Here is an 11,299-nt window from a genome sequence, read left to right on the forward strand (position 1 = left end):
ACTTGGTCACCAACATACGTTTTTCAACGCTTCAGACAATTACCGGCTCTTTGAAATTTAATTGGCTATCTGTTAGTTTTACCTTTGTCTTGATTGGCCTTTGTGACTGCCTTAGGTTCTGTTTCGTGATACTTAATCGAAACGAGCTCTAAGTCAAAAGCAATTAGTGGTACAGTTAGCCATTATCACTGAAGGAACTGGTTATTCAGGAAGTCAATGGTGACTCGGCACTGTTCGTCAGGCCCTCCCTTTATCTCTGTTTTCTTTGTAACAAGAGAGGGTCTTGACATAAGCACTGCGGCTTCTATGGTAAATATATTCAGTATAGCCTTCAAGGAGACCTTGGTTATTGATGATGAGGGACGCGCGTTCCTTTACCGCGGGAAGATTTGAGACTAGTCAGGAAGAAGTTTGCTGGGGGTATGGGACTAACATCAGTGCTAGACCCCTTACAGACTTCTCATTGACTTGCGTTGCTTGAGGCCTCATACCGCGGGCGCACAAATGCTCGTTCCCAAGAAATGCTTGTTCCGAAGAAATGCTCTTTCCGAAGCGCTAATAATGTGAGCCTGCTCCCAAGGTAGAAGAAGTAGGAAAAAAATGGCACCTGACAACATTTACCAGAAAATTATTTCTTTATTACTATATGCATTGCCATTAAAAAATTTTTCTATTGTGGTAAATCATTTAAATCTTGTTACAAATATGGAGTTCTACATTACATGCATTCTATCAACCCTGAAGTTTTCTCACAGGACCTTATTCTTAAAAAAAAAAAGAAAAGACGTGTGCGGTAAACAAAAACTGAGAAAAATAAATCTAGGTGACACCCAAACAATTCCTGACAAGTTTAGACCCACTACAAACTTGTTCATTACAACTTCATGCTGGAAAACTATAATGCATAAATTCTTGTCGACAAACAATAGCATTGATTGAATACATACATATGATATATTAAATTAAGCTCCCAAAAAGCAATTTTGATTATTCTATTGCTGGTAAGGCTGGGAGAAACATGACCCAAGCCTCCATAGAGGAACTTCTTCCATACTTTGTGTAGATAAAGTAATTGATTAGATCAGTGGTGAGAGAGAGGAATATAATTGCAATCAAATGAACAGCAGGAAAGGATGGCCCACAGAAACATCCCCCCCCCCCCCACCTGACCCCCTAACAGGGGCGACTACAATGACTGGTATTTAATTATCTAGTTACGTTTACAATTTAAAAATACAAGAGATCAAGGAGTTTTTATTTACAGAACTTTCTCAGCCAAAGAGGAATCTAGGTCTCTTATGGGTATCAATTGTCTCCAAAAACCCATACCCTAACATATGCAGGAAAAAGTTTCCCACAGGTCTTACTTAGAACATGAAAAAGTGGCCCAGATCTTCAAACCCAGTTAAAAGCATATTGGACCTGCAACATGTTGTAAAAGTAATCAAAAGATATGTTTATCAGTACAAATTAGTGACCTAGCTCTTTCATGAGGTATGTTAGATGCATGTGTTAAAATCCAAACTCTTTAATGAAGTGAAATAGATGCACTGCAAAGACTTGTGTTCTTTGATTCAGTAAAGAGCTTTACACAACATTGACATCACACCAGCATCCACACAATCATGCTCTACTCCACTTAAGATGTATCTCTTCTTCAAAATATCATTATAAACATTAAGTCACATTCAACTATGTTTGCAATCATAATGAGCATGTTATTGTCTAGCCTATGAACAGGTTCCTGTTGGAAGAGATGAGAAGGAACTGGCTGTTTGTCATACAGCCAAAGAGGGGGAAGGGTAGGAAAAGGGAAGTAAGCCTACCCTTCTCCACTCATTTTTGATTGATCCTCGCCTTGACAGTCTCTTAACCCTTTAACTCCCAAGATCTGATTGTTAATTCTCCCCTGTAGCTGCTACACATTTCCTTGTAAATTAGTCATGAGAACTTGGTGCTAGATAAAGATAGCAGCTTCTTCCCGATAAGTTTGAATATTCTCATTGCCTGTTTGCTGAATAATGTATGGATATTGTAGGAAGAAGTTTTATGTCAATCACTTTTGGGAGTTAAAGGGTTAACAGGCTAGGATTTGTAGACCCTCTTAATGTTGATTCCCCTAACTTTGAGCCACATGTCTCACAATTTTAGCCTTGAGGATTTCCTCATCAACTTTCTGCTTAGAAATGTAATCATCTTGAGAGGAGTGGAAGGGCAAAATTTACTCTCTTAACCTAGACTGCATATTATTAATAACCATTATTGTTTGATTAAATGGCAAAAATGTACACGGCTGTCTGCATCCTCTGAATCAATTGATATAACAAAGGAAAACAAAACATTCAGTATTTCACCTGTCTGTTTAAAATATACTCTTTGACTATTGTTTTGTATTAGCAGAAAAGAAAAAAATTGTACAAAGAGAGAAATTCAATACAAGTTTCCTGTGTTGCTTTTTTTTTTGGTGGGTAATTCAGCAATTTCAGTGCTTCTATTTTCAGAAACTTTCACTCCAAAATATCAAATGATACCACTCAGATTAATGTATTAACGGTCATATGAAATGGCATACTTCTTCAGAGTGAAAATTGAATTTTAAGACTTCTTTTGCACATAAGTAGCTGGGAACAGCCCTTCACTCCCAGTTGCTACGTTTCTTCCTTTCCACCAATTAGCATCTTCTTTATCAAGAACCAATATAGAATCCCCGCGTTTAAAGTACAACTCTCCCTCTTCTTCTGGTCGGAATTCATAAGCAGCGACATATGTATCTTGCTCCTGTTCATTGAAAAATATTAGGAATTAGAAATACTGTTATTTGAGAGTAAAAATTCACCTTTTGTTGGTATTAAATCAGTAAAATCAGTCTGTGCAATGAACAAGCCATTTCCCCTTTTTTCCTCCCTTTTTTTCATCTTATCAAGTTTCCCTGACAATTAGACAGTGCCCAGGTTGCCCCTTACTTCAGTGCAATGGGTAAAATAAATTTTCAAACCAGTAGTAAGAGCAATCCTTTTACCTGTTGAATTTTCAAGAATTCCAAGCAATTTTAAGTGGTAATAAATACCTCTTACAAACCCAGTTTGAGTTCTGTACTGTTAGTTACAGACCAAGTTTTTCCAGCTGGATTTATGACTCAATCACGAAGCGCACCAGCCATAAATCTGAGTGCAAAAACATGGTTCTGCAACTTACAGCATGTTCAGAGAAAACAAGGTTAGTAAGGTATTTCTTATATCTCTAGGTTCAAATAGAGGGGGAATATTTCGATTCAAATGAGCATATGAATTTAGCAAATTATTCAGTGAAAAATGGCAGCTACTGCCTGAGAGTAAAATATGAGTACATTACAGGATTTAATTCTTGCAGATTCAAGTAATAGTCCCTGAAATGTAAAAATATGTCCCAATGGAAAGAAACCAGCGAAAAACTTTACTTCCTTCAGTTTGAACAACAAACTTTGCTGACAAATCTAGTGTCAAGTTGCATTATTTTTTATCTGAACTCACTGCAAATATCTATCTACCAAAAGAACAGTGCAAACACTTGTTTAAAACAGATATTTCAATCAACTCTAATAAAACTAAGCTTCAGCAAAATTTGCTCCCAATGCAGTAACTAAACTGTTATCATAATGTAACTCTTACTGGTGCAGCAGCCTCATCTGCCATGTCTCTTAGGTATATAGTTTGTGATCTGCTGACTGAGGATGTGCGATGATAATCAACCAACTGGTTCAATGAGTTAAACTTAACAACCCACAAGAAGTACTTGCAAGCCCCATCACGCAAGACTTTGAAGTGTTGTACACCGTCACCAAATCTGTATCAAGGGGAAAGCAAACAAAATTGCACAATTCATTAATAACAAAAATAAGTTTGCAATTGATATTCAACTCCTGTAAGGAGCATTCAGAATTTTCTATTTTATCCCCTTACAACCCTATACCATCTTTTAAATCAGTGATCTAACATGTAATCAAAACTGAGCTTTTCCATAAAATAAAGAACCCTTTTTTGTAAACATAGTTCTTCTAGAGGAAAAGTAAATATAAACGCTGTTTGGTGCTTGACACTATTTTGAACATAAATTCAATTTACACACATGAACTGATTTAGATATTAAATCACAACACACCCTCACCTCACAGACAATGAAAAATCTCCTGTAATCAAAAGAAACAAAATATTTGCATTAGCTCTGCTGATGTTTGCTGTCAGAATAATCAGTACTGTTTTTGGTCTTCAACTCCCAAGACCTGATTGTTAATTTAGTCTTTAGCTGCTACACATTTCCTGGTAAATTAGTTTCAAGAATTTGGTGTCAGATGAAGATAACAACTTCTATGTGATAAGTTTGAGTATTCTCATTACAGGTTAGGTGAATAATGTATGGATATTACAAGGAGAAGTTACATGTTGGGTGATCATTTTTTGGAAGTAAAGGGTTAACTTAGTATGTATTTTGGCTGGCTATAATCCATCCAGTATTTTACTCTATTAATTAATTTTATTATATATCACACAGGTGAATAGCGTTTTGTGCATGCCAATTGGCTAGTTCAAAAGTGAATAGCAAGTACTGTCCACCTCTAAGCAGCCAATGAGACAAAATCATGTGTCAGAAGTTTATAATTTCCAATCATTTTTCCGTACATCAAAAGAAGATAACAAATTTTTTGGTATCTGTATGGAATATGCTAAAACAATTATCCACCTCAGTGTCATTGAAAGTGGTGGATATTTTCATATTCACCAATTTTCACCTCTACTTTGGTGAATATTTGAAGCTATTGTCAAGTAACAAAGATCTGAAATCCAAGCATGTAAACCCAAATGCTAAAAAAGAGGCAAGATTATTGGGATAAATCACACACTCAGGAAAAGAGATTCTTTACCTGGTGTACTTTCGCTTTCTCTGATGAGAAAAGCTCCATCATGCTTCTGATTCATCAACAATTCTTCTGATTTTGCTCTTGTGATTTTGCCATGAAACCAACTGCACAAAAATTGAAAAATAAATAAATAAATAAATAAAAAGAATTCATGAAATAATGATTAAAAAAAAGATTACGTATTACCAAACAACATTATAAGAAAAATCCAATATATTCAACTCTTACAAAGAAGAATTGTGATTAAGGAACTCCTAGACTTTACCACTAAATATATTAATTTATAATCCTTTATTTCAATTCTATCACTGATCCACATGCATGATAACAGTAGAGAGCCTGAAAAAGGGCAAATGAAGAGTAAAACCCCCAAAACTCTAAAGAATACAGTATCTTAATCATGCTAAACAAAAAATAATGAAGACAATAAATTTCTAAAATTACCAATTGAACTGTTTGTTCAAACCAATGAAAATGGCCTTGGGAGAAAGGTCTGATTTCAATTCATTTGCATGTGTGACTTTACCATGATATAACCTGTTAACTCCCCAAGATATCATAAGTAATTCTCATTACTGTCTGTCATACAATCCATATGATGTTAGTTTGGAGAAGTTGGAACTGAATCAACCAATGATCCCCTAATTTATATTTTTATTTATTCTAATGACTTGTCTGCTTGATATTGTACCAATATTGTAAAGAGAAATTTTGTCTAAGTCACTAGTGGGACTTAAAGGGTTAAGATTTTCTAAAAATATAGAAGTGCATAATGAAAATATTCTTTTTTAAGTAAGTAGTATGTTTTCCTGTGACATTTCAGCATTTTAAAATCAGTTATTCTATATTTTTTACTAGTATTTTTACTATTCAGCTGGCTAAAAAACAAAGCCAGGATGATAAATAATAAACAATAATCATAATAGATGATATTGTTGTTTCGCGGTACTGACTTCATCAGATTCACATCATATGCAACATAGTCAATGTTGATCCAATAGCATTTGCTGCCATTGTCTAAACCCTTTAACTTCCAGAAGTGATAAACATGTAACTTCTCTCTATGATATCCATACATTATCCAGCAAACAGGTAGTGAGATTATTCAAACTTATCAGGAATAAAGTATTATCTTGATTGAACACCAAATTCTCACAACCAATTTACAAGGAAATGTGTAGTATCTAGAGGAGAGAATTAACAATCAGATCTTGGGTGTTGAAGGGTTGACTACTATACATTGCCAGCTATCAAAGTCATCTTAAAGGGATATCTAGTAGACACAGAATTTCATCGGAGAAAGACTTCTTTGAGTTAATCATTTTAAGTTTAATCACTTTATTTTCATGATTTTAATGAATGACTCAGCAGTATTACTGTAAGGAGAAATCAGATGCTGGTTCACTCCTATGTTTTTTCGGATTAAGATTCGTAAATTTCATATTCATTACGGCAACTATTACTATGAACCAAGTTGATTTCCAAATGATAGTGGATTATTAAGAGGAACAGATCAACAAACAGCTTACCATATACACATATATGTTTATAAACCATACTTAAAGAAAAACTTTGCCATACAATAGTAATTGTTGCTACATAATGATAAATCATTCGTTAGATATATAGGATGTCACCAATTTCATTTTCCAGAAATAAAAATAACATTTCACAAACAAACAAACACAGCAAGTATTAGTTAATATTTATGACACAAAAAAATTAAATTCACTCCAGTGGATAGGCTTCTCTCTACAGAGATGTAATTGACTCCTTTTACTGACAGATGTTCATTTGCTCAAAATTAAACACTTCCTCATCACAACCTACTTCATTTCAAGTGTTCTATTTATAAATATTATAATGCACTACTACATATTTCACAAGGTGACAAGGAAGAACAAAGTAGACTTTCTGGAAGGTTTTTTTCAGGGAAAAAGATTGCTTGTTTTATTCTTATCATTGATGATAATTGGGCATTTCAACGTACCAGTAGTCTGACTATTGCATTATAGCAGTGAAGGTTTAAAAATGTTAACAGCTTATCAACTTGGCAGAGACAAAGGTCACTTTAAACACTAATTCCCAAATAAACATTCAACCTTGAGCGCAAGGATTCAAACTACAAAAAAATCAACCTCTATATATATATATATGTTGTCTATATACCTCAAAGAAGACACAGCAAAACAAAAAATTCTAAAGAGCAGAGCAACAGCATTTTAAAACTTTTTAGATTTCTTAGCTGTCCAAAACCAAAATGTGAAATCACCAAGATTTGTATGGTCTAATAGAAATCTCAAAGGCAAATTATTTAAGTTTCCATTTGGAACTTAACAGTGCTCACATGTGTTATGATGAAGTTAAGATGTGGAAACCTAAGAGGAGGTTAACACATATAACCATTTAAAATATTCTAATTGCAAATATAAATTTATTTTTCAATCAATGTTTTCCTCAGCATTGTCATCCTGACTGCTTATCACTTTATACCTTAACATGAGTAGGTATATTCTCCATACTGTTCTCTGTACATTTCCTGAGGCACAGACAAGGAGAATTTTTTTGATGATCAAAGTTTTTTAACTTGGTGATCATTTCCTTTATTTTCATGATTTTAATGAATGATTAAACAGCAGTATTATTGTAAGGAGAAATCAGATGCTGGTTCACTCCTATGTTTTTTTGGATTAAGATTCCTAAATTTCATATTCATTATCACAACTTTTACTATGAACCAAAATTCATGATGACATCATCACTGAAAGTTTTGATTTCCAAATAACAGTGGATTTTTGACAATCAAAGTTTCTTAACTTACCTACTTCATTTCAAGTGTTCTATTTATGAATATTATAATGCACTATTACATATTTCACAAGGTGACAAGGAAGAACAAAGTAGAGTTTCCGGAAGGCTTTTTTTCAGGGAAAAAGATTGCTTGTTTTATTTTTATCGTTGATGATAATTGGGCATTTCAACGTACCAGTAGTCTGACTATTGCATTATACTAGTGAAGGTTTAAAAATGTTAACAGCTTATCAACTTGGCAGAGACAAAGGTCACTTTAAACTCTAATTCCCAAATAAACATTCAACCTTGAGCGCAAGGATTCAAACTACAAAAAATCAACCTCTATATATATGTTGTCTATATACCTCAAAGAAGACATGGCAAAACAAAAAATTCTAAAGAGCAGAGCAATAGCATTTTAAAACTTTTTACATTTCTTAGCTGTCCAAAACCAAAATGTGAAATCACCAAGATTTGTATGGTCTAAGAATAGAAATCTCAAAGGCAAATTATTTAAGTTTCCATTTGGAAATTAACAGTGCTCACATATGTTATGATGAAGTTACGATGTGGCAATCTAAGAGAAGGTTAACACAAACAACCATTTACAAAATTCTAATTGCAAATATAAATTTATTTTTCAATCAATGTTTTTCTCAGCATTGTCATCCTGACTGCTTATCACTTTATACCTTAACATGAGTATGTATATTCTCCATACTGTTCTCTGTACATTTCCTGAGGCACAGACAAGGAGAATTTTTTTGACGATCCAAGTTTCTTAACTTGGTGATCGTTTCCTTTATTTTCATGATTTTAATGAATGACTCAGCAGTATTATTGTAAGGAGAAATCAGATGCTGATTCACTCCTATGTTTTTTCAGATTAAGATTCCTCAATTTCATATTCATTTTAACAACTTTTACTATGAACCAAAATTCATGATGACATCATCACTGAAAGTTTTGATTTCCAAATGATAGTGGATTTTCGACAATCAAAGTTTCTTAACTTGGTGATCATTTCCTTTGTCTTCATTATTTTAATGAATGACTCTGCAGTATTAAACGCTAAAGAGAAATCAGATGCTGGTTCACTCCTAGGCTTTATCGGATTAAGATTCCTAAATTTCATATTCATTATGGCAACTTTTACTATGAACCAAGTTCATGATGACATTATCACTGAAAGTTTTGATTTCCAAATGATAGTGGATTATTAAGAGGAACAGATCAACAAACAGGTTACCATATACACATATATGTTTATAAACCATAATTAAAAGAAAAACTTTGCTATACAATAGTAATTGTTGCTACATAATGATAAATCATTTGTTAGATATATAGGATGTCACCAATTTCATTTTCCAGAAATAAAAATAACATTTCACAAACAAACAAACACAGCAAGTATTAGTTAATGTTCATGACACAAAAAAATTAAATTCACTCCAGTGGATAGGCTTCTCTCTACAGAGATGTAATTGACTCCTTTTACTGACAGATGTTCATTTGCTCAAAATTTAACACTTCCTCATCACAACCTACTTCATTTTAAGTGTTCTATTTATGAATATTATAATGCACTATTACATATTTCACAAGGTGACAAGGAAGAACAAAGTAGAGTTTTCGGAAGGTTTTTTTCAGGGAAAAAGATTGCTTGTTTTATTCTTATCGTTGATGATAATTGGGCATTTCAACATACCAGTAGTCTGACTATTACATTATAGTAATGAAGGTTTAAAAATGTTAACAGCTTATCAACTTGGCAGAGACAAAGGTCACTTTAAACACTAATTCCCAAATAAACATTCAACCTTGAGCGCAAGGATTCAAACTAAAAAAAATCAACCTCTGAACTGATATGGAATATAACATTTTGGGTTCCGGGTGCATCGAATTGATGATCAACATACAATCTGACTACAGCGATAGGGGTCGAATTATGTAGTAACCGCAGTTGTCATTTTTTTCTGTCAAAATACGCTGTTTTCTATCTGAAATGATTCTTCTCATAAACCCTTGTAAACATGCTGACCTACGGGCATAACTTAAGCAGGAGGGAGAGTTCACTTCAAGAGTGTAGTCTATATACCTCAAATCGGTGAAAAACCACAAAGCAGAAAAATGTTTAAACGAGCTTGTACACGTATCTGCATTCTATACTGACCTGTGTGGTTTCAACTGGATATAGTTCGCTGGAACAAGTCCCAACCGCCCTTCTTGTTCAGCCTTGTACCAATTTTTATCGTCATCTGTTTTGATAACCTAAAACGGCAACCAAACGAGACAAAATCATAAGCTCCCCTGTGGGGGAATTTATAAGCGGTATAGGCATCCTTGTTTATATTGAGCAATGGCGTCTGCACAAGGAAGACATTCTAGCTTCGACTTACCTTTAAAATCGAGCCTTTTTTAAAGGAAAGCTCATCTTCTGCGGTAGCTTGGAATTCATGCTTCGCTACAGCTTCCATTTTGCAACCTCTTCCCTCTTCCCGAATGTGATGAACTTCCTACTAGACGAATAATGTTAGACGTTCGAGAACAAATATGATTTAATACTGCATTCGGAGTGGGAATGGGACCGAATCGTTTCCTCCGTTTCCTAATATGGACAAGGTTGGTTAGAGACCTCAGGACACCCAACTTAATCCAGGGCCCCCAATCAAATCGAGTGAACAGATCACCAGAGTGCGCTGTGTGAAACCTGGTGCAGAATATCATTTGCTACTTTCCACCGACTCTTACATTTACGGTAAGGGAACCGATACCCTTCTCTAACCCGACGTAGAATGATAGTAGAAACCTCAAAATTCAGGTCAAGGGCTTTTTGATGATCTGTTGTATTCCCTCACGCCCAAGGTGTTAATAATGAGGGAATGCTTATTAATCAGTGCTTGACCCCTTACGGACTTCTAGCTTGCTTGAGTCACTCAAGGCTTTGTACCATACCACAAGTGAATAAAACACCAGTATAGTGCCAAAGTGGTAATAATGAGGGCTGCCAACAGACTACCATATTCAGGGTCCAACTGTAATGTGCCCCTTTTGAAGAATGGCTTGTTTCTCCCAAGTTGTCTTCTCAATGAGAGGACCCCACATGAGAGCACTCTGTCTGAGAAATTGGTAAAGGAATGGGAAGGAGAGGACTCTCCCTCTCTTGCTCTATATATCTCTATGCATTATCTCTTACATTGCCATGTCACCCATGCTGGTTACTCACACTTTATTATGAGCAAGTACGAGTCGGGTTTACTGTTCACCTCTGCCTTCTCACTACCAAAAGGGACAAAAGGAATTTCTCCTTACAGTGTCATGATTACAATTGCAAGTATTAAAATTGACAAAAGAAAAAATAATATGTATAAACGAGGGATATAGGTCTACTTGACAGCAAATTCACAGTGGTTGAATTCTATGAAATGTATTGCTGACAGTTAAGATAATTGATATCTCTATCTTGGGGGTGAATCACAACTTTTGCAAGTCTCAAATCATCATTTTGCACACTAACTTCAGAGAACAACTGATCTTTGTATAATTGGTAAACCTCTAACTTCATGAAATGCTTCAAAACAAAATGAGGAGGTATAGGGTATAATTTGA

General features: G+C 34.5%; 1 protein-coding gene across 1 annotated transcript; it reads right to left on the reverse strand.

The window, feature by feature from the left end:
• Nucleotides 1-616: 616 nt before the first annotated feature.
• On the reverse strand, nucleotides 617-10,273 carry LOC113680426 (growth factor receptor-bound protein 2). The gene is made up of 6 exons (XM_027197461.2): nucleotides 10,090-10,273; nucleotides 9,864-9,961; nucleotides 4,898-4,998; nucleotides 4,144-4,165; nucleotides 3,648-3,822; nucleotides 617-2,778 (listed from the first exon to the last, which is right to left on the reverse strand). Exons 1-6 carry the CDS (start codon nucleotides 10,165-10,167, stop codon nucleotides 2,596-2,598), a joined length of 657 nt encoding a protein of 218 aa, XP_027053262.2. The 5' UTR covers nucleotides 10,168-10,273; the 3' UTR covers nucleotides 617-2,595.
• Nucleotides 10,274-11,299: the final 1,026 nt, after the last annotated feature.

This window comes from Pocillopora damicornis, chromosome 10 (genome assembly GCF_964200805.1).
Source record: "Pocillopora damicornis chromosome 10, jaPocDami1.2, whole genome shotgun sequence".
In the NCBI taxonomy this organism is placed as follows: domain Eukaryota; kingdom Metazoa; phylum Cnidaria; class Anthozoa; order Scleractinia; family Pocilloporidae; genus Pocillopora; species Pocillopora damicornis.

Coding starts and splice junctions, on each gene's coding strand:
- LOC113680426 (XM_027197461.2), bottom strand. CDS start 10,167: ATGGAAGCTGTAGCGAAGCATGAATTCCAAGCTACCGCAGAAGATGAG. Junction 3,823..4,143: donor GATTTTTCATTGTCTGTGAG/GTGAGGGTGTGT, acceptor CCCTTGATACAG/ATTTGGTGACGGTGTACAAC. Junction 2,779..3,647: donor CAGATGAGGCTGCTGCACCA/GTAAGAGTTACA, acceptor TTCAATGAACAG/GAGCAAGATACATATGTCGC.